Raw genomic sequence first — 23,504 nt, 5'->3', positions numbered from 1 at the left:
GTCATTTACATCCTAAACACATGACGGTCTGTCAGGAGGAGGTCAAGTTCAGCCTGTTCCCACTGCACGAGGACCACAGAGGGCTTTTTAAAATGCAAACAAAAAATAGGCCCTTGAAGCAACATTTGCATTTATATGTGCGAAATAGGCTCTGATTTTCCTTGACAGGCTTTTTCAAACCCCTATATGTCCGTCTGCTGCGTGACCTTGAAAATCTGTTTCCTCATGAAGAAGGTATAATCACAAAGTAAGGGTTTAGTCCCTGTAGGAATGTATTTCCTCCACATTTATCTCTCTGACCTCGCAGAAGCCAGATTGTAGCACTTAGAGTCCCCCCCCAACCCAGTAATGCCCCCCACCTGCCACTTTGCATTGGCAGCTATGCTCGCACTTGTTTTACAATATAGTTTTCACAGTTAGGTTTTGTGTTAGGTCAGGTTTAGGAACAGTTTATTTCAAGTTGTGATTTGATTTAGCTATAGTTCCCTTTGGTTGAGGTTAGAGCTTTAGGAGAGGTGAGCTGACCAGGTCGCGGCAGAAGAGCGTTGTGAAAAAAATAACATAAAAGTGAGTGAAAGGTGAATACTTGAATGGTCAGGAGTATCTGTATGTGTAGGTGCATGTTTTAGGTTGAGGACGCCAGAGGAGAATGACCCATCCAGAAACAGAGAGAACGTGCAAACTATCCCAGCCTTATATAAATATATTTAATGTCTTTAATACAAGAGGGCTCACCATGGCACCAACATAACCATGTCTTGTAAAATACTGAACAAACTTCTGCTCTTTCCACTGAAAGGTCATACGAGCCTTTAGCTGCAACAATGAGCCATGGTCAGGGAACACACTGGACAATGGCCAAGTATTTGCAGGGCTGAAAGACAATGATTCACCACCGATTCTCCTATTGCCCCAACATATGCAGGGTGGATGGTGAGAGTAAAGGACCTGCAGCTTCCTGTCTGAGAAGTACAAGCTCTAACAACAGCAGAAATACATTTACTGAACTAAATGAAAATAGAAATGGTCAGAAATGTTATCACTTTTTATTTGAATATGGTTTCACAAAGGCAAGTCACCTCCTTTCAAACTGGAGGCAAAATTAACTTGAATATTTAACGGACATCAATTCCAAATGCTACTGGTTGAAACAAAACAAAAAAACAATTATGAATTTACAGGATAGAAATGTCAGTTAGTTTGCTTCTTTATTACAAACAATGGGAAAAGTTGCCTCAAAATTATATTCGCGCTTCACAAAAAGTATGATTTGTGGTTAAGTATGTTACATGTGTGTGAATAAAATAAAAACTATCGCAGGGTAAACAGTATTTGTGCAGTAAAACCTAAATATTTGGATTTTTCCTTCGTCAAAAATGCTAAAATTATATAAATAAAAAGACTATACCAATTTACTATCACACAAACAAACAATCATGCTCTGGTTTCACTCACATCTGTCTGAGTTGATTTAATTTGACAAAACCACATTGAATTTCACCCTGGAGAGACAAAGAGACCACAAGAATGGACTGTTTAGCAAGCTTTATTCGTGAGTTATTTGGCGCTCAGACCCCGGCGGAAGACGTTGCAATCATGTGCACTCCATGATCTATTTGTATTAGATGTCTCCCCCGGAGCCTGGAGACTGGTGGTGGTAGATGTGAAGAGGAGGTAGAGGATGAGGGGAATGTAGAGGAGGAGCTGGGGAGGTGGTGGGTCGCAGTACGGTTTGAGCGGCCGAGCCATCTGCCTGAGGGCTTAAATGCGACTGGTGCTGATTGGGAGCGGGGAGGAGTGACTGAGAGCGTTGATTGGGGATGAGGAGCAGGTGCGAGGGCCATGGTACAGACGCCCCCTGACCTTTCACCCTCCTTCTTTGGCCAGGAAAAACTGCATAACCTCTTTGGGATAAGCGCAGAAACCTGGGAGAGTCCATGGTGAAGTGAGGGATCTGACTCTCACAGACGGACAGGCGGGCGCTGCTTGAGTGCGATGATGGCGCTGGGGAGAGGGGTCCTTCCATGGTGGCCTTGACGTAGATGGATGGAGTTAGGTCTTCCAGGCTGAATTTACGCAGGCTTCATTTGTCCTATTTTATGACCAAGGAGCTAAGATAGTCCCACACAATTCCAAAAACGAGTGCGCCACAAAACAAAGATGGCCACCAACGAACGCCAAGACTCTCGATGCAAAAAAAAGTGCAGCGCTTCATTTCACCACCGTGGTATGATTTTGCCGTGAACCGCGCCCGATCACTGTCAAGAGACCGCCGACGTGCTGCTAAAGAAAACGGTTGCCAATGCCACCCTGTGTGTGTCTTGAACTTCGACCCGTGCCGGAGTTATATCCGTGAGAAAAAACATGTGTTATTCATTTCTCGATAACGCCGCGATTGTGCGTCTTTTGCCATCGATTGAACCGGGGCCGCCCACGATGCAGCTATTGACCGCGCGACGAGCTCACCTTGACCGCATCAACAGAAGACTTGCCCAAACGAGGGCCGAAAGCCAAACCGACGTGCCCAACCTGCCGTTTATTTATTTATTTATCCATTTCTTTATTTTGTCTCCCCCTAACCCTGGCCATTCACATGAAAAAGCTGAATACATTTACATAGAAGACAGAAAGTTGTCCTTGTCCAAGTGGGAACACGCAAAAGAGAGGAAAAAGAAAACATGTACGAGAAGAAAAAAAAGAGAAAAAATACACAGATTTTTTCCCCCGTCCTTGTCATTCTTTTATCCCTTGTGAAAAGGCTAGACAGTCATGCTGCAGTGATCACTCAGGGTCACGCAGCTCTTCTCCCCCTCACCCTCCCTCCCTCCTCGCAGGCCCCCCGGCTGTAGTTTATGTCCTCGGGCAGCAGGTGGTGCTCTAGGACCCTCTCTCTCTCTCTCTCTGTGTGTCTGCGCGTGTCCATTGCTTTTGCACATAACAGCCTGTCACCTGCTCCAAGTCTGTCCCCCCTTTGTCCCCCCTTTGTCCCCCTCACCCCGGCATCACTCACCTCCAGAGCCTCTGCGGCATCCAGGGGCGGAGGTGACGCGGAGGTGACGCGGAGGTGACGCGACCGGGGGACAAAAAGTGATAATAATAAGACTAATAATATAATGATAATAATAATAATAATACTGATAATAATAACGATGATAATAATAATAATCAAAAAAATAAAAATAATAATACTGAAAATAATAATAATAAAAAATATAGCCGCAAGCGGCAATGATCGGCCCTCGCCACGCCGCCGCCGCCACGCCGCAAGAGGAGGGGGCACTAACGCGCCCCAATTGTCCTTTTATTACGCCTACTGCTGAATCTGTGACGCTGTCACATCTTCTCCCCTTTGTTTTACCATCAAAAAGCTATTCTATTTTGAATTCTTGGCAAAATGTGCGGCTTTGCCGCACAGACACCGTGACTCTTTGAATAAAAATGTGGATAACTTTTGATGGTCCACCCCTGAAGATGAGTCTCACCAAATTTCAGGTTAATTGGGCTGACGCCCTGGGAGGAGTTTGTGAAAGTCTAAAGTGTAAACATGTTCTGGCGATTTCCCCATTGGAATAACATGGAAGGTTTCGGTCATCGTTACGGCAAAGCCATAACAATTAAGACATGGGTCTCATTGACTTTTTTGATGGGGATTCTAAAATTGAGTTGTGTGTCAAATTTCATAAAATTTCGCAAAACTAAACATTTAACCTCCATACAAGATCTGTAGGGGGCGCTGTGGCTCCAAATTAATTTATTTCACTTCAAGTAGGTTTAGGGCAAAGAGTTTAACAACTGATTCTAATTTGACGCAATTCAGACTTTATCTGCGCAAACGGCAGAAATGTTAAATTTGGGAGATTTCTGAAATTCTTGCTATAATTTGCGGCTTCGCCGCACAGAGACCGTGACAGGTATCAATGTAATTTGGATAACTTTTGATGTCCCACTCCTCAGTAGCATTTTCACCAAATTTCAGGTTTTTAGGGCCAACGCCCTGGGAGGAGTTCGTAAAAGTACTACGTTTGGAAAAACTCCAAAGTCATGTTTAGCCATTTTTGAAGCAATATGGCCGACATTTGGTTGGGCGGACGGCGTTGCCGTAATAATATTTTTTACTTCTCTTGTCACCATCTACCTCAGCGCCAAATTTCATGATTCTACGATCAGATTTTTTTTGGGTCATTTCTCATCTCTCAATGCATTTTTGGTACATTTGGGGGCGCTGAGGCGCCAATTTTTTTTATTTTAGAAAAGGGAAATAGCCAGAATGTAGAGAGGCACGATTTTTAGAGGTGTGCAAATTTTTGTGACTTTTCGTCAATGTTCACTGGGTGAAAAATAGGGGGGTTGGTCCCGAGAATAAGAAGAAGAAGAAGAAAGAAATATAGCCGCAAGCGGCAATGATCGGCCCTCGCCACGCCGCCGCCACGCCGCCGCCACGCCGCAAGAGGAGCCCCAATTGTCCTTTTATTACGCCTACTGCTGAATCTGTGACGCTGTCACATCTTCTCCCCTTTGTTTTACCATCAAAAAGCTATTTTATTTTGAATTCTTGGCAAAATGTGCGGCTTTGCCGCACAGACACCGTGACTCTTTGAATGAAAATGTGGATAACTTTTGATGGTCTTGAAGATGAGTCTCACCAAATTTCAGGTTAATAGGGCTGACGCCCTGGGAGGAGTTTGTGAAAGTCTAAAGTGTAAACATGAAAGGTTTCGGTCATCGTTACGGCAACGCCATAACAATTATGACATGAGTCATTGACTTTTTTGATGGGGATGCTAAAATTGAGTTGTGTGTCAAATTTCATATAATTTCGCAAAACTAAACATTTAACCTCCATATAAAATCTGTAGGGGGCGCTGTGGCGCCAAATGAATTTATTTCACTTCAAGTAGGTTTAGGGCAAAGAGTTTAACAACTGATTCTAATTTGACGCAATTCGGACTTTATCTGCGCAAACGGCAGAAATTTTAAATATGGGAGATTTCTGAAATTCTAGCTACAGTTTGCGGCTTCGCCGCTCAGAGACCGTGAGAGGTATCAATGTAATTTGGATAACTTTTGATGTCCCACTCCTCAGTAGCATTTTCACCAAATTTCAGCTTTTTAGGGCCAACGCCCTGGGAGGAGTTCGTAAAAGTACGACGTTTGGAAAAACTCCGAAGTCATGTTTAGCCATTTTTGAAGCAATATGGCCGACATTTGGTTGGGCGGACGGCATTGCCGTAATAATATTTTTTACTTCTCTTGTCACCATCTACCTCTGCGCCAAATTTCATGATTCTACGATCAGATTTTTTTTGGGTCATTTCCCATCTCTCAATGCATTTTTGGTACATTTGGTGGCGCTGACGCGCCAATTTTTTTTATTTTAGAAAAGGGAAATAGCCAGAATGTAGAGAGGCACGATTTTTAGAGGTGTGCAAATTTTTGTGACTTTTCGTCAATGTTCACTGGGTGAAAAATAGGGGGGTTGGTCCCGAGAAGAAGAAAGAAAGAAAGAAAGAAAGAAAGAATAATATTCCGATGCGAAAACAATGTTTCCCATTTTTCAAATATCATAAACTATACATTTTCGGAAAGCGCTCGCGCTTTCCTACCTCATGGTGTGGGTCCCTGGTCACTGACGGGTACTTTCGATAATTTTGAGTGGGCTCCGCCCACTTTGTGTTTTTGGCCCTCTATACAGTAATAATGTTCAATTTTTGCATTACATGCTTATATGCACGGAACATGCAAGAGATGGGGAACGTATTCGTGAGCTACTTAGCGCAAATGAGTGCTTTATATGGGGATGACGACCGCTTCGCGGTCGTCATCCCAATGTAAAGTGCTCGTTTAGTGCGAACTTTTGCACGGGCTTCGCCCGTTTACAACGGTAATGTTCCATTTTCCTACAACTAATTAGTATGCACGGGGCGTGCATGAGTGGAGGAGTGCGTTAGTGAGTGTTTGGAAGTGGGCGAGCGCTTCGCGCTCGATTTCGTGCGCACTACGTGCGCACTTTCGCAGCCGTGCTTCGCACGGCCTTACGAGATTAATAGGCCTCTCGCCAGCTTGTGGCGCTCGGGCCTAATAATATTCCGATGCGAAAACAATGTTTCCCATTTTTCAAATATCATGAACTATACATTTTCGGAAAGCGCTCGCGCTTTCCTACCTCATGGTGTGGGTCCCTGGTCACTGACGGGTACTTTTGTTAATTTTGAGTGGGCTCCGCCCACTTTGTGTTTTTGGCCCTCTATACAGTAATAATGTAAAATTTTTGCATTACATGCTTATATGCTCGGAACATGCAAGATATGGTGAACGTATTCGTGAGCTACTTAGCGCAAATGAGTGCTTTATATGGGGATGACGACCGCGAATTTAAAGTGCTCGTTTAGTGCGTACTTTTGCACGGGCTTCGCCCGTTTACAACGGTAAAGTTCCATTTTCCTACTACTAATTAGTATGCACGGGGCGTGCGTGAGTGAAGGAGTGCGTTAGTGAGTGTTTGGAAGTGGGCGAGCGCTTCGCGCTGAAGTCGTGCCTTGGTGTTCTGATGTTTTGGTGATTGGATATAGATTAGTGGGTTAAATATGCTACAAACACTAACCGTGCGCCTTTTGGCAAGACACTTCGGCCGATAGTTTGACTGTGTCACTACGGAAGACAACTACAAAGCATCATCAGTTTTATTTTGTATTAGGGACGTCGCGATTGTCCAGTCACAATATAATCATTAGAGCCCAAAAATAATAATCGCGACAGTTTTAGAAGCAAAACTAAGTTGTTTTAGTTCACTATAGCGTCCAAAAAATATACTTAAATGTAAATAACTTTTCGTATCCGGCTGTTGTTGTCATATTTAACTTTATTTTGTCTTAGTTCATTTTCAAAAAGCCTGACACAAACTTGAGGAGCAGTAAAGTCAGACCATGAATGAAAAGAAAATTAAGATTTGAGCGTTGTTCAGTCACAGTCACAGCAATAATCGTTAAATTGTGATGTTTTCTTTTTCCAATAATCATGAATAATCGTTAAATTGTGATGTTTTTTCTTACAATAATCGTTAAATCGTGATGTTTTTTTTTTACAACAATCATGAATAATAGTTAAATTGTGATGTTTTTTCTTACAATAATCGTAAAAAACTAAAATTTTATACCGCAACAGCTCTATTTTGTATAGATATCATCAGAGCGACATCAAGCAAAAGTATAGCCAGACTGGACCGGATCCGACTGGATGCACACAATCGCAATGTCTGGGGGTTCACGTCTCCGGGTCTGACGGAAAATAAACTTCTCCTGCATTACAACCCCAGCCTTATGCCTTTTCTTTCAACTCTCAGAATGCTGCCATTTATCTACAACATATATATGAACCGGATGATGAGAGAGTTCTGCAGCAAAGAACAGAAATCAAACACACTCAGAACTAGAGCCGACAACCGCAGACAAGACCAAGCACTCAAACGGTTCAAAGTCAGTGATGACGAGCGCAGCCTTCACAGCGGTCAGCAACAATTGATGCCTCTGGAAATGAGAAGAACTGGTTGGCTACCAAGACCTGTTATTAGAGCATTAAGTCCATACAGGGCTGGGCGAGATTGACAAAAATGAACATAACACGTCAACACAACAGAAATGTGTTAAAACATGTCTTTAAACGCGTTTAAATGTCAGAAATGTGAAATATCTGTGAAAATTATTACAAAAGTGAAGCAATATCACCTTTAATTGAAAGTTTAAAACAAAATGTATGTATTTTCAATAGCTTTTTGTAGCATTTTTCACTATAAACAATACTCAATAGTCAAATGTTGCCTAAAACAACACTCACGATACGATTTGAGTTTTGTCCGTGAATGTTGTTTTTAAAAAGACTACACAGTAACACGGTGTTTTAAATGTTCAGCTCAATAGTCTTGTTGTAGGTCATGCATCTGAATGGTATTAATTGGTTTCCCTGGGAGGCGTGTCGCTTATGATTCCGCCGAGGTAAATATTTGCCCGAGCTAACCCTCGCTAGGTGCCATAATGATTCTTTGTGTGTTGTGTACAATGCTTTGGCTGAGCACACATCACTCGCCTCAGCATATGTCTGGACCGCGTGTTCGCCCGTGTTCGCAATGCGGCTCAATCCCCCACGACATCCCTCCTTCCTCTTCTCCTCCTTCTTCTTCCTTCTTCTTCGTCTTCTTTTCCCTCCACAGCTGCAGCTTCGGCCCCAGTTTGATCAATAACGCGTCCTTCATTCTCAAGTCAGGCCTGACCTTGGCAGCCTTTTGTCTCCTTACAGGGGCCAGAGTGCGCATGTACAGGTTGGAAAACAAGGCTCTCAAAAAGGATTCCACCCTCGGATAGAAAAAGGGAAAAAAAACAGAATTCTACTTAGTGCTTTATCCACTGCAGCCTTCTCATTAACAGCCTAATGAATCATGTATTTATAGCGTCCTTATCTTAGACTAATGAGGTAGGGACACTTTTGAACTCATTTGCTAAATGACCACAGGCCACACTGAAAAAGGATAAACGTACAATTACCGGCCTATGGCTCCACAAGAAGGCAGCGTCAGTCGATGGCTTAAGAAGTAAAAGTGTGTTTGGACAAGCAGCGATGAGCGATGGTCGGCTGAGGCCGGTAAAGGCTCGCACACAGACCACCACAGCGGAGCGGGCAGGGGGAGTCCATCTAATAGATCTGTTTACATGCTAATCGTGCCCACAGTCGCCTGCAGGTGGCACCGTGCAAAGATTAACCCAGCTCTGAGAATTCAACAGCAAGATGATTTCCAAGTATCTCAAAGCCGCAGTCAACTAAATGACTTGCAGAGACGAGTGTTCACAGGTCAAACTCTGGTAAAGCGCCAAAACACACATAAAAACTAAGGTCAACAGTAAAGCTGCCATAAAACAATCATGCTTGTACAAAAGGTAATTGACCTGTTTTGTGTAGTCTTTGCAATCAGGATTTGTATCAAATAAAGACATATTCTTCAGTTATTTAAAGGAGACACACTTTGCACGCCTTCAATGAGCTTTTAACCTTGTTAGAACGTCGTTTCCTCGTCATTAGTTTACGCAATAAAAAAGTACCAGGAGGAAAGTGATGCCTTCTGTAGAGTGTGTAGGTGAGGAGGAGTGTAGGTGAGGAGAGGGGGAGTGTAGGTGAGGAGAGGGGGAGTGTAGGTGAGGAGGAGTGTAGGTGAGGAGAGGGGGAGTGTAGGTGAGGAGGAGTGTAGGTGAGGAGAGGGGGAGTGTAGGTGAGGAGAGGGGGGGTGTAGGTGAGGAGAGGGGGAGTGTAGGTGAGGAGGAGTGTAGGTGAGGAGAGGGGGAGTGTAGGTGAGGAGAGGGGGGGTGTAGGTGAGGAGGAGTGTAGGTGAGGAGAGGGGGTGTAGGTGAGGAGGAGTGTAGGTGAGGAGAGGGGGAGTGTAGGTGAGGAGAGGGGGGGTGTAGGTGAGGAGGAGTGTAGGTGAGGAGAGGGGGAGTGTAGGTGAGGAAGAGTGTAGGTGAGGAGAGGGGGAGTGTAGGTGAGGAGGAGTGTAGGTGAGGAGAGGGGGAGTGTAGGTGAGGAGAGGGGGGGTGTAGGTGAGGAGGAGTGTAGGTGAGGAGAGGGGGAGTGTAGGTGAGGAAGAGTGTAGGTGAGGAGAGGGGGAGTGTAGGTGAGGAGGAGTGTAGGTGAGGAGAGGGGGAGTGTAGGTGAGGAGAGGGGGGGTGTAGGTGAGGAGGAGTGTAGGTGAGGAGAGGGGGAGTGTAGGTGAGGAAGAGTGTAGGTGAGGAGAGGGGGAGTGTAGGTGAGGAGGAGTGTAGGTGAGGAGAGGGGGAGTGTAGGTGAGGAGAGGGGGGGTGTAGGTGAGGAGGAGTGTAGGTGAGGAGAGGGGGAGTGTAGGTGAGGAAGAGTGTAGGTGAGGAGAGGGGGAGTGTAGGTGAGGAGGAGTGTAGGTGAGGAGAGGGGGAGTGTAGGTGAGGAGAGGGGGGGTGTAGGTGAGGAGGAGTGTAGGTGAGGAGAGGGGGAGTGTAGGTGAGGAAGAGTGTAGGTGAGGAGAGGGGGAGTGTAGGTGAGGAGGAGTGTAGGTGAGGAGAGGGGGAGTGTAGGTGAGGAGAGGGGGGGTGTAGGTGAGGAGAGGGGGAGTGTAGGTGAGGAGAGGGGGAGTGTAGGTGAGGAGGAGTGTAGGTGAGGAGAGGGGGAGTGTAGGTGAGGAGAGGGGGGGTGTAGGTGAGGAGGAGTGTAGGTGAGGAGAGGGGGAGTGTAGGTGAGGAAGAGTGTAGGTGAGGAGAGGGGGAGTGTAGGTGAGGAGGAGTGTAGGTGAGGAGAGGGGGAGTGTAGGTGAGGAGAGGGGGGGTGTAGGTGAGGAGGAGTGTAGGTGAGGAGAGGGGGAGTGTAGGTGAGGAAGAGTGTAGGTGAGGAGAGGGGGAGTGTAGGTGAGGAGGAGTGTAGGTGAGGAGAGGGGGAGTGTAGGTGAGGAGAGGGGGGGTGTAGGTGAGGAGGAGTGTAGGTGAGGAGAGGGGGAGTGTAGGTGAGGAAGAGTGTAGGTGAGGAGAGGGGGAGTGTAGGTGAGGAGGAGTGTAGGTGAGGAGAGGGGGAGTGTAGGTGAGGAGAGGGGGGGTGTAGGTGAGGAGAGGGGAGTGTAGGTGAGGAGAGGGGGAGTGTAGGTGAGGAGGAGTGTAGGTGAGGAGAGGGGGAGTGTAGGTGAGGAGAGGGGGGGTGTAGGTGAGGAGGAGTGTAGGTGAGGAGAGGGGGTGTAGGTGAGGAGGAGTGTAGGTGAGGAGAGGGGGAGTGTAGGTGAGGAGAGGGGGAGTGTAGGTGAGGAGAGGGGGGGTGTAGGTGAGGAGAGGGGGAGTGTAGGTGAGGAGAGGGGGAGTGTAGGTGAGGAGGAGTGTAGGTGAGGAGAGGGGGGGTGTAGGTGAGGAGAGGGGGTGTGTAGGTGAGGAGAGGGGGAGTGTAGGTGAGGAGGAGTGTAGGTGAGGAGAGGGGGAGTGTAGGTGAGGAGAGGGGGAGTGTAGGTGAGGAGAGGGGGAGTGTAGGTGAGGAGAGGGGGAGTGTATGTGAGGAGAAGGGGGTGTAGGTGAGGAGGAGGAGAGGAGTGTAGGTGAGGAGAGGGGGAGTGTGGGTGAGGAGGAGGAGAGGAGTGTAGGTGAGGAGAGGGGGAGTATGGGTGAGGAGGAGGAGAGGAGTGTAGGTGAGGAGAGGGGGAGTGTAGGTGAGGAGAGGGGGAGTGTAGGTGAGGAGAGGGCGAGTGTAGGTGAGGAGGAGAGGAGTGTAGGTGAGGAGAGGGGGAGTGTAGGTGAGGAGAGGGGGAGTGTAGGTGAGGAGAGGGTGAGTGTAGGTGAGGAGAGGGGGAGTGTAGGTGAGGAGAAGGGGGGAGAGGGGGAGAGTAGGTGAGGAGAGGGGAAGGAGTGTAGGTGAGGAGAGGGGGAGAGGAGGTGAGGAGTCAGGTGAGGAGAGCGGGCGTGTAGGGTGCGGAGGAGGCGAGGTGGTGCGGCGGAGCGTAGGTGAGGAGAGGGGACATGTGTAAGGAGAGGAGGAGGATGAGGAGAGTAGGTGAGGAGAAGGGGAGAGGACGGTGAGGAGAGGGGAAAGAGGTGAGGAGAGGGGAGGAGTGTAGGTGAGGAGAGGGGGTCGGTCGGCTGAGGAGGATCTGTCGGTGAGGAGAAGGCGCAGAACTGAGATGAGGCGTCGACGGAGAGGGTGAGGCGGCTGAGGGAGAGGGGCGAGCGGAGGTGAGGCGAGGGGTAGGAGTGTAGGTGCTGTGAGAGGGGGAGTGTAGGTGAGGAGGAGTGGCACTAACTTCCTAACGGATCGGCGGCAGTGTCGTGCGGCTAGGGAAGAATGTCTGGGACTATCAGCACAGGAGCTCCACAGGGCTGTGTTCTTTCTCCCCTGCTCTTCTCCCTGTACACAAACTGCTGCACCTCCAGCCACAACTTTGTAAAACTAATCAAGTTTGCGGAGGACACCACCCTCATCACCATGACGACACCACCCTCATCGGGCTCATCTCGGACGGGGATGAGTCTGTCTACAAGAGGGAGGTGGACCGGCTGGTGTCCTGGTGCAGCGGTAACAACCTGGAGTTCACCCTCTCAGACTCCCCCATCTCCACTGTGGACTTCCTCCGCTTTCTCGACACCAACATCTCCCAGGACCTCAAGTGGGGGCCCACCATCAGCTCCCTCATCAAGAAGGCCCAGCAGAGGATGTACTTCCTGCGGCAGCTGAAGAAAGCAAAGCTGGCAGCAGAGATGATGGTGCAGTTCTACACGGCCATCATCATTATTAATTGTAAAAATGAAAGTTAGTTTTGCCCCTGTTTCAGGTGTGGTTTGCTTTGATCTGTTACACCAGGAACTGGTACTTTTACCAACATGCTGCACATGTGTCTCAGCGCACACGGCAGGTCTGGGATCTGCTCTACAGCTGATAATTAGTGATCGTTTCTGACAGTAACAAAAACAATAGAAACAGAGAGAAGTGCATCTGTGGACCCAAAATCCTGTAAGTACAACTGTCGGATTTATATATTCATCTTACTAATGTATCATGTATTTTGCTTAACATGTAATGTATATTATGCTTGAACATTTAGTTTGCTTAAAAGTCTACAGAATGTAGAGTCCTCAGAGGAAGAATTGTGTGAGCTGTTTGCAGACAGAGCAGTTTCTTATGAAAGACAAAAACAGATGGAAATATCTAACTTGCTTCGCAACGACAGGACTAACTAACTTGTTAACTTCACTACCAACAGTCTGTGTCAACAGTGTAAAGTGCTGAGATGTATTAAAAGTGTGGGCCAGCTGTCCTGTATGTGACCTGTACCAGTGACCTTTTCCACTTAGGGGAGGCTGGTTCATGTGTAACTAGTGTCCATCCATCCATCTTCTGCCGCTTTATCCGGGGCCGGGTCGCGGGGGCAGCAGTCTGAGCAGGGACTCCCAGACTTCCTTCTCCCCAGACACTTCCTCTAACTCCTCCGGGGGGATCCCAAGGCGTTCCCAGGCCAGCCGAGAGACATAGTCTCTCCAGCGTGTCCTGGGTCTTCCCCGGGGCCTCTTCCCGGTGGGACATGTCTGAAACACCTCCCGAGGGAGGCGCCCAGGAGGCATCCGGAACAGATGCCCAAGCCACCTCAGCTGGCTCCTCTCGACGTGGAGGAGCAGAGGCTCTACTCCGAGCTCCCCCCGTGTGGCCGGGCTCCTCACCTTATCTCTAAGGGAGCGCCCAGCCACACGGCGGAGGAAACTCATTTCGACCGCTTGTATCCGCGATCTTGTTCTTTCGGTCACTACCCAAAGCTCATGACCATAGGTGAAGGTAGGAACGTAGACCGACCACAACGGTCCGATGCAGCGACTGCATCACTGCAGCCGCTGCACCGATCCGCCTGTCGATCTCACGCTCCATCCTTCCCTCACTCGTGAACAAGACCCCGAGATACTTAAACTCCTCCACTTGGGGCAAGGACACCCCACCCACCTGGAGAGGGCAAGCCACCTTTTTCCGGTCGAGAACCATGGCCTCGGATTTGGAGGTGCTGATTCTCATCCCAGCCGCTTCACACTCGGCTGCAAACCGTCCCAGTGCATGTTGCAGGTCCGGGTTTGATGGAGCCATCAGGACAACATCGTCTGCAAACAGCAGAGATGAGATCCTGTGGTCCCCAAACCGGACACCCTCCGACCCCCGACTGCGCCTAGAAATTCTGTCCATAAAAATTATGAACAGAACCGGTGACAAAGGGCAGCCCTGGCGGAGTCCAACATGCACTGGGAACAGGTCTGACTTACTGCCGGCAATGCGAACACAGCTCCTGCTCCGGTCATACAGGGACCGGACAGCCCTGAGCAAAGGGCCCCGGACCCCGTACTCCCGAAGCACCCCCCAAAGGACACCCCGAGGGACACGGTCGAAAGCCTTCTCCAGATCCACAAAGTACATGTGGACTGGTTGGGCAAACTCCCATGAACCCTCGAGCACCCGATGGAGGGTATAGAGCTGGTCCAGTGTTCCACGACCGGGACGAAAACCACTCTGCTCCTCCTGAAACCGAGGTTCGACTATCGGTCGGATTCTCCTCTCCAGTACCTTGGAATAGACCTTACCTGGGAGGCTGAGGAGTGTGATCCCTCTGTAGTTGGAACACACCCTCCGGTCCCCCTTCTTGAACAGAGGGACCACCACCCCGGTCTGCCAGTCCAGAAGCACGGTCCCCGAACGCCACGCGATGTTGCAGAGACGGGTCAACCAAGACAGTCCTACAACATCCAGATACTTTAGGTACTCAGGGCGGATCTCATCCACCCCCGGAGCCCTGCCACCGAGGAGTTTGCGAACAACCTCAGTGACTTCAGCTTGGGTGATGGATGAGCCAGCCTCCGAGTCCCCGGTCTCTACTTCCTCTTCGGAAGACGTGACTGAGGGATTAAGGAGATCCTCAAAGTATTCCTTCCACCGTCCGACGACATCCCCAGTCGAGCTCCACCCGCACCGTAAACGGTGTTGGTGAGACACTGCTTCCCCCTCCTGAGGCGCCGGACGGTTTGCCAGAATTTCTTTGGTGCCGACCGATAGTCCTCCTCCATGGCCTCCCCGAACTCCTCCCAGGCCCGGGTTTTTGCCTCTGCGACAGCACGAGCCGCGGCTCGCTTGGCCTGCCGATACCCCTCGATGACCTACGGAGACCTACAAGCCAGAGTGGCCTGATAGGCCTCCTTCTTCAGTCTGACGGCATCCCTTACTTCCGGTGTCCACCACCGGGTTCGGGGGTTGCCGCCACGACAGGCACCGGAGACCTTGCGACCACAGCTCCGCGCAGCCGCATCAACAATGGAGGCGGAGAACATGGTCCACTCGGACTCAATGTCCCCAGCCTCCCCCGGGACATGGGAGAAGCTCTCCCGGAGGTGCGAGTTGAATACCCTACTGACAGAGGGCTCCACTAGACGTTCCCAACAGACCCTCACAATGCGCTTGGGTCTGCCAAGTCTGTCCGGCTTCCTCCTCCGCCAGCGGATCCAACTCACCAGGTGGTGATCGGTTGACAACTCTGCCCCTCTCTTCACCCGAGTGTCCAAGACACGCGGCCGGAGGTCTGATGACACGACAACAAAGTCGATCATTGACCTCCGGCCTAGGGTGTCCTGGTGCCATGTGCACTGATGGACACCCTTGTGCTTGAACATGGTGTTCGTTATGGACAATCCGTGGCTAGCACAGAAGTCCAATAACTGAACACCGCTCGGGTTCAGATCGGGGAAGCCGTTCTTCCCGATCACCCCTCTCCAGGTGTCACTGTCATTGCCCACGTGGGCGTTGAAGTCCCCCAGTAGAACAACGGAGTCCCCGGTCGGTGCACTGTCCAGTACCCCTCCCAAGGACTCCAAGAAGGCCGGGTACTCTGCACTGCTGTTCGGCCCGTAGGCCGCCACAACAGTGAGAGACCTGTCCCCCACCCGAAGGCGGAGGGACGCGACCCTCTCGTTCACCGGGGTAAACTCCAACACGTGGCGGCTGAGCTGAGGGGCTATCAGCAAGCCCACACCAGCCCGCCGCCTCTCCCCGCGGGCAACACCAGAGAAGTGGAGCGTCCAGCCCCTCTCGAGGAGATGGGTTCCAAAGCCCAAACTGTGCGTGGAGGTGAGGCCGACTATATCTGGTCGGTATCGCTCAACCTCCCGCACAAGCTCAGGCTCTTTCCCCCCCAGCGAGGTGACATTCCATGTCCCCAGAGTTAGTCTCTGTGTCTGGAGATCTGGTCGCCGAGGCCCCTGCCGTCGACTGCCGCCCAGATCTCTCTGCACCGGCCCCTTTTGGATCCTCCTGCGGGTGGTGGGCCCACGGGAGGGCGGCCCCACGTCGCTCTTTCGGGCTGTGCCCGGCCGGGCCCCGTGGGGTAAGACCCGGCCACCAGGCGCTCGCCATGGAGCACCCATCCCAGGCCTGGCTCCAGGATGGGGCCCCGGTGACGCCGATCCGGGCGACGTAAACTGCCTTGTTTGTGTTGTCATCATAGGGGGCTTCTGAACCGATCTTTGTCTGACCCGTCACCTAGGACCTGTTTGCCTTGGGAGACCCTACCAGGGGCATGAAGCCCCCGACAACATAGCTCCCGGGATCATTCGGGCACTCAAACCCCTCCACCACGTTAAGGTGTCGGTTCAAGGAGAGGGTAACTAGTGTATGGTCCAACCTTCCTTTTATTAAGGACCATGTAACTAGTGTATGGTCCTTAATAAAAGGAAGGTTGGATGGAGGAGACCGGCAGAGCGCTCAGAGTGGTGGGCTGTCCGGTGTGTGAACTGGAAGCCTGGTCCTCTTTGTCGTTTCTCCCCCGTATTCCACCGGGGTTAAAGATATGGATGGTCTAAAGCTTCCTATTTCTTCTAACGTTGTCTTCCTTCTCTCTGAGTAAAATATTTAGTATCAACAACTTTGAGTTGTCATTTTAATTTAAGTGAATTCATCCCTCAGCAGGTGATTTTTATCAAACAATTTATATCAGCTTGGAGTTCAAGGACAACTAAAGTATTTGAGTGATTTAACTCAACTCACTATAAGAGTAAACAGCCATTAGCTGTTCAATGAACTAAAGTTGCAATTCTGCTACTATAATTTGAAGATAGAATTAGCGCTTGTAGATTCATGTGCTATCACCTTTTTGTGTATATTGTTTGTGTTCTAATATTTTCTGTAGCAACAGAAGTATTCCCCGTTTATGCTTTATGTAAGTTTATATTTGGATGCAAATATATTACTGAATCTGGCCAATGATAACAAAAACAATAACAAAAAACAATATATATATATTATAATAAACCATACCACATCATATACACAAAAAGCCTTTAATTAGGAATATCATTTTTAACAAGGGCCACACTTAATCCTGTAAACAAACTCAGGAACAAGTTAAAAAAAAAAACTACATTTGAAATACAAGCCCAATTATTTTCAGATGACAATAACAGCAAAGTAGTAAACTGTTATTGTAGTAGTAACGTAAAACTTTGGATTTATGATAATCAATGATTATCAGAAAATAAAATAAAAATCGGTTTTCCCCATTTCAACATTTTACAAAACCTTTTATTCACTGATGTTTTTACAGAACCAAAAACACATCATTAGCAAACTCACAAAGAAATCACAACTAAAAACTGAAACATAAAACGGCCGCAGTTAAACTTTCCTCTTCTGCGTGCTGATGTAGAGAACTGTAAACAGAGGAAAAGTCCAGACGTCAAATCTCCGCTCGGAAAACACGCGAGTCCAAGTCCACATTACCGAACCTTCCGAAAGCGGGCGAGAAGGTGCGTGCGAGAAGGTGCACGGTCTCCGAGTGCAATTACTGTCAGTAAAAACTGTCATTTTCACTCTACTTTTAGCAAGCTGCTCATTTTGGCCTGAAATAGAAGTGTGCGGATGGAGCTTTTATCGCACTCAGCACTCCACCTGCCAGCGTGAGTCACAGGAGCTGAAGAGGGCCGCGGGTATAATACACGGCCGGCGTGAATGGACCGTCACACAGTGTGGAGGGGTCAAAGGGCAGAGAAAGATTGATTAAGCACGGCTTTCTTGTCCTTTCTTTGTGGAAGATGCGGATTTTCAAACATTGCTACATGAAAAATGACTAGTAGCCTCAGAATGGCTGACCAATTTGAGTTACAGAGAGTTTAATGCATTTATGAAGTATCCATATTTTTTCCAACTAATAACCCTGACCATATTTTCCGGACTCTAAATCGCATCTTTGTTCATAGTTTTGTCCAGGGTGCGACTTAATACTCCAGAGCGACTTATTTGTGCTATTATTTGTTATTTTCACCCTGACAACTACTAGGAGGGGCGGGCGCTCTAGGCTCTAAGCGACGCAGAAGAAGAATCTGCACTTCCTCTACCTCTGGAGTTTGTGGAGTTGTTTAGAAGTGACACAGAGGAAGAAGAATTCAATGGATTTAGTGATTTGGGGTAAAACTGATGCTTTGGTAAACTTGTTAGCATGTTCTTTATGCTATAGTTATCTGAATAACTGTTAATATGTTACGTTAACATACCAGACACTTACCACAGTTCTGTCTGTGCCTCATGTAGCTGAAGGTGTTAGCGTTAGCATACGTACACCTATTCACCATGTTCTCTAATCTTCTCAAGATGAAATATCTGTTCTTGGTCTTGGATTTTATCAAATAAATTTCCCCCAAAAAATGTGAATAATACTCCAGTGTGACTTAGTTTATTTTTTTCTTTTCTATTATGCATTTATGGCTGGTGCGACTTATACTCCGATGCGACTTATACTCTGAGCGTGTTACTAGAGGCTATGTGAGACTGCGATCCTCTGAGAAAGAGCACATTTAGTCTGTCGGCCGGGTCGATACCAGAGGTTATTAAACACGTGCAAGGTCTTTACTAAACCACTGAGAGAACGGCTGCTAAATACATACACTGTCGGCATTAAAGAATATAGTACATGTTGTGTGGCTCTGTGTGTAATTTAACACTTTACAATAACTACATGTATTTCTGCCTTGGTAAAGCACGAACTTAACAAATAGTTTATTAAGAATGATTCACACTTACTAACCATTTAACAACCCCAATTCTTAACCCTAAACACCTAAACTTTAGTTACTAAGCATGAAACAAGCTTAATAAACTATTTGTTATGAGTTAAGGATTTGTTCATACTTAAATTAAAGTATAGCTATTATATTGTGGTAACTGTAGTTTTTGTAAATAATCTAAATCTGTACTTCTCCTTGTACCGTAACCATGTACCGTAAGTTTATTTCATCATTGTGGCCAGAGAACTACAGATAAAATCTGTCTTTTTTACTCACGTTTATTCAAGTGCTTTATGAAACGGCACTGTCCCCTCTCAGATAAACAAATCTAATCTATTTCTGGGCAGTAACGATTTAAGGATCACACATTTAGTTCTTAATTCTGGAGAGACATTCAACAGTATTTCAAACTTCTAATGTTTTTGATTATCTGCAAATAAATAAATCTTTAGAAAAACGGGAAGTCTTATTAAAAAATCAAAAGTCTTTGGTATTCTATTAGTCGACTCTTCGCTTATGTTAAGACTTTTGAGAATCAGAAAAGTGAAACGTTGAAAAGTGTATCGTAAAGTAAGCGTATTTGTCCTCGTAACATATTTTTTTATGTAATTTTTGATTTTATATAGGTTGTTTTATCATTCGTTTTATGTCGCACCGAATCACCAAAGCAAGTTCCTATGTTTGTGACTTCTATTCATAAGCAATAAACCTTTTCTGACTCTGATTTGAATGGAACTACTTTGGGGCTGTAATGAGGTCACGTTCAGTGCTGTTCGAGGTTAATTATGACAAAAAGCCTTCCTGTTTCTCTTCCGCACAAATGACCTCAAGATTGACATCAAGTAACACTTCAAAACAAACACCCAAAATAGTGTTGCAACCCTTTTTTTAATAGTCTGAGGGGCTTGAACTGAATTCTAAAGCCCAGAATGACCCAGCCTGCCCGGGACTCACCATTGTTTCCCCTCAGAAAAGCATCTCCGTACTTGTTCTTGAGCTGGCCGTTCACGTACTCCTCGGTCTGCTCGATGGCGATGTTCATGTAGCCGTCCAGACACGCCAGGACCCCTGCGCACAAACACCACACGTGAAACACACACACACACACACTTGAGGGGAACCGCGTGGGGGGCTTTTACCTCTGTAATCCACCCCAGAGTTGAGCTTGACTACCACGGGTCTGCCGATGATCTGCTTCAGAAAGTCACTTGGCGTTTGCTTCCTCAGACTCATGTTTGGACTGGAATTACAGACAACGATTGTTAGTGCCAAGATGGCTACAACGATGCTAACAACAACTCTTTTATTTCAGTCTCTTTCTAAACAATATTAAACTCGTGTGTCGCGTGAAGTACGGGGCATGCATCCTCTCTCGATATGTCAAATGATGCAACGTGATAAAAAGCGAGGCAGATCGTGCAGTGTGTTAGCCACCGGAGGCTATGAGGCTAACGTGCTACGATGCTAATCATAGATATCCATGCTAACTGGCTACTGCGCTTTAAATGGGAAGGAGCGATGCATGTTTTGTGGGATTTAAAACACGTAGCTGTATATTTGAAGTACAGCAGAGGCTAAGTAGACCCGGGCGTACCTCGGTGTAGGGTTTGTGTGGAGTTAGCTGCTAGCAAGTCGTTCATTCAACGATTATTTCCGGCATGGAATTCCGGCTGGACCAATCAGAGGTTTGTTGCGTACGGCGGCTGACCCGGGTCAAAATAGCAAAGCGGTAACCTCCCAGTTATGTTTACTTTACGGTACAGACTATAGTGGTATAAATAACTCTAGAAAAACATACGCCGTGGTTACAGACGTCCAGCTACAGCAGCCATGTTCTGACTGTAAAATCTCCTGCAGTTTTTTCAGCAGTTTTATTAATTTGGCTTTGTAAATGACGCTAATGAAAATCACAACCAATTTAATAAACATTATTCAAAATGGATCTGTGTTTTGGGAGGTTTATTGACATTTTCAGTGAATTAACGCTCAAGATTCACGAACCAGGAACTTTCTTCAGTGAAAAGGTGCAATATGAAACAACAATATAATAGCAAAATATAAAAATTGGCTAACTAAATAAGATGAGAAATGAACTTACACTAAATACTTTGACTGAATATATAAGTAAATAGTATAGTAATTAGTAATTATAATATTTTCTTAAATCAGTATTATTTAAAATGTATCTGTTTTGAAGTCATTTGTATAATTATCGATGGTTGTGTCGATGTAGTGAATCAAGGTGCAAATACGCTGTAATTCTGCATTAAAGATCAGATGAGGTCAGAAAAGAGAGCCTTTATTTGTACCACAGTGGGAAAATTCCAATGTTGCAACGCACAGTTTATGAACAGCAAGGGAATATGAATATGCAATCAAAAATCAAGATGAATAACTATTACAATAGACTTAAATCTAACACATAATTGTGCAAATAGATTAAAAACACAAGGCTGCTAGTCGATAAGTGGCTATGAATATGGTTATGTACAGTGCAGGACGTGACCAGAATAATTAAGTGACTGACTTGTCACATATTATTAGGTTAAATGTGCATTTTCATAACTCAAGGAAAAAGGTCTACCACAGGCAGCAAACGTTTTTTGCTTTAGTGGTACTCAAAACTACCACTATTTGTTCTTTTAAGGCATTTAACCTCAACCAATAACATTTCTGACTCTGTTTTAATCATTTTACTGTTAGAATGTTGTCTTTTCTACAGTCACAAGATGAGATAACACTTAAAATGTCTGTAAAAGGATGAATCTGTTTGTTAATTAGGCTATTCATGAATAAAGAGATTGATTGAAAGGTGAACATGTAAAGACACTTCAAACTAAATAAAAATACATTTATATTCTCAATGTGACATCCATTATTAAGATAGATAAGCATGTTTTAATTGTTATAAGCCTAAATTTTAAACAAAAAGTAGTCATTGCGAAGATTTAATGATAAACTACAATATAATTAGCACATACATATAAGCTTTTATCTGTTTAACGTTCCAAAACAAGTCAGAGGGTATTTTGTACGATTCGCCGCATGCTTTGTCAGAGATCTGTAAAGCATAGGCCCACTATTTGCAAATAAGTTCTGAAAATGTTTGTGTAATTTGAGGAGAAATAAGGGTTCTTCTTTTCCTCCGACAACAATACAAGCCTTGATGTGGACTGGGATGATACTGGACAGAGGGCAAAGCTGCTCTCCAGATGCGACTGTGGTTAGATCTGGCACCGCGGAACAAAAGGAAAGAAGGCCTTGCATTTTATTTTCTCTTTATTCAAACCAGCGTTCTTCTTTTTTAATGATATTTCCTCCCAACCTACAAAACACATCAAACTAATCCTGTAATATTAGACAAACATACCATGCTGAATAACTTAAATCCCTTGATCTGCCCTGGAACAACTGAAATATCAATATTTCAAGATGGACTGTGGAAAGGGTCATGTCATAGTGTAGAATTACTTGCAATTATTTTCATATTCAAACGTATTTACATAAATTAATTCTCGCATCAGCACACAAACTAAGGGTTATTTAAAAATACATGGTAAATTATGATTTGTTTTTCTTCAGGGTGTAGTTATTGTTTCATTTGCATTCATCCAGTTCGGCTGTAATGCGCACTGTGTTATTCAAACTGATGTTTAATGGACGCGTGTAGCAAAGGAATAATTACAGACTATTTTAGTAATTATTATTTAGATATCTGGACTGGACTGACTCAATACACATGCTAAAATAGTAATAATCAGATCAAGCAAAGACAGCAGCATATTTTAAATATAAATGGGGGAAAAAATAGGTAAATAATTGGTACATAAAAATATCAGAAAGCAAAATAATAATTAAATGACTGCGCTACTGGACACATTTTAAATATAGCCAACAGTCTCACAGCCAATGAATGCTGTCATCGCATCCTTGGGCAAGACACTTCATCCACCCAGGCCATGCATGCAGCAGTGAGTAATTAGCGGTAGTTGGAGCGCTCCTTTTTCCAAAACACTGTCCAGTTCCTTTTGGTCACTCGCGGCGAGCTCCCGTAGCCCCACAAGTTATAACAAATATTTTTGCTCCTCCTGAACTTCCCTCTATTCTCTTATATCAAGGGCAGACGGCGTTTTGAAGGATACGCCAAAGTGAACCATCTGATACAAGTCTGAACGCTCGGTGCGCGACCCACACCGCACAGGTGCAGGGCTACAGGGAAAAGAAAGAAGAAGGGGGGAAAAAAAGGAAGAAAAAAAATGGGTCTGAGCGAGACGGACGAGGGTGGGATGTGCCCGTACATACTAACGCCGACACATCGCCGGAGAGGAGCGCGTGCGGGCGTGTGAGAGGCTGGAATCATAAAGTACTTCTTCTTGTGTGTCTAGACAGGTTGCTTGTTAGCAGGGCACGGCTAGCCCTGTGGAGGCTAGAGGTTAATTTGGTATCTGCTGCCGTGTTAAACTAAGGTCAGCGCTACAAGTCCTTAAGTCATAAACAAGAGTGGTTAAGAGCCATGTATACACCTAGGCACCAGTTAATGAATATTCAATGAAGATTTTCTGTTTTCCCCCCGCCACGTCCCCCTGGTCCCCGCGCCGTTGAAGGAAATATTTTAGGAATGAAGAAAACAACAGTTTATCTGCGCGGCCTTGAAAGCGTGACCTCTGCTCACTCCCACTTATGCGCTGCTTTGTTGTATCGCGGCGCAATTGAAAGCCGCGTTTCTGCTTTTCCGTGGCAGATTCATCGTAACAGTTCTGATGCGCCGATCCGAAATTAGACTGTGGCGAACGCGATAAAGACGTTACGATGTGATGCGTTTTTCCGGGTCGTAAAGTTTGTGGCGGGAGTAAAAGCTTCATGACATTACGATTGCGTCAGTGGAGTGGAGCGTCTTTGTGAGTGGACGGCGTGGGGAGCGTAAACGGGCGACGCGCGAACACGACCGTCGTT

The 23,504-nt window shown here is 46.5% G+C and overlaps 1 protein-coding gene across 1 annotated transcript; it reads right to left on the bottom strand.

Moving 5' to 3' along the window:
- Window positions 1-16,874: 16,874 nt before the first annotated feature.
- Window positions 16,875-19,791, bottom strand: lsm6 (LSM6 homolog, U6 small nuclear RNA and mRNA degradation associated). The gene is made up of 3 exons (XM_072462945.1): window positions 19,691-19,791; window positions 19,506-19,619; window positions 16,875-17,201 (listed from the first exon to the last, which is right to left on the bottom strand). Exons 1-3 carry the CDS (start codon window positions 19,782-19,784, stop codon window positions 17,167-17,169), a joined length of 243 nt encoding a protein of 80 aa, XP_072319046.1. The 5' UTR covers window positions 19,785-19,791; the 3' UTR covers window positions 16,875-17,166.
- Between the last annotated feature and the right edge of the window lie 3,713 nt (window positions 19,792-23,504).

The sequence above is a fragment of the Eucyclogobius newberryi genome, unplaced genomic scaffold (genome assembly GCF_026437365.1).
Source record: "Eucyclogobius newberryi isolate DKJ021-1_F unplaced genomic scaffold, fEucNew1.0.hap1 SCAF_4, whole genome shotgun sequence".
In the NCBI taxonomy this organism is placed as follows: domain Eukaryota; kingdom Metazoa; phylum Chordata; class Actinopteri; order Gobiiformes; family Gobiidae; genus Eucyclogobius; species Eucyclogobius newberryi.
The sequence above is the reverse complement of the archived record's forward strand: the minus strand, read 5'-3'. Positions and strand labels throughout refer to the sequence as shown.

Bases quoted from the DNA above. Each gene is read 5' to 3' on its own strand.
- lsm6 (XM_072462945.1), bottom strand. From the start codon at position 19,784: ATGAGTCTGAGGAAGCAAACGCCAAGTGACTTTCTGAAGCAGATCATC. The intron at 19,620-19,690 runs GTAAAAGCCCCC...GTTTGTGCGCAG, and splicing joins CTCTGGGGTGGATTACAGAG to GGGTCCTGGCGTGTCTGGAC. The intron at 17,202-19,505 runs GTGAGTCCCGGG...CTCTGTTTACAG, and splicing joins TTTTCTGAGGGGAAACAATG to TTCTCTACATCAGCACGCAG.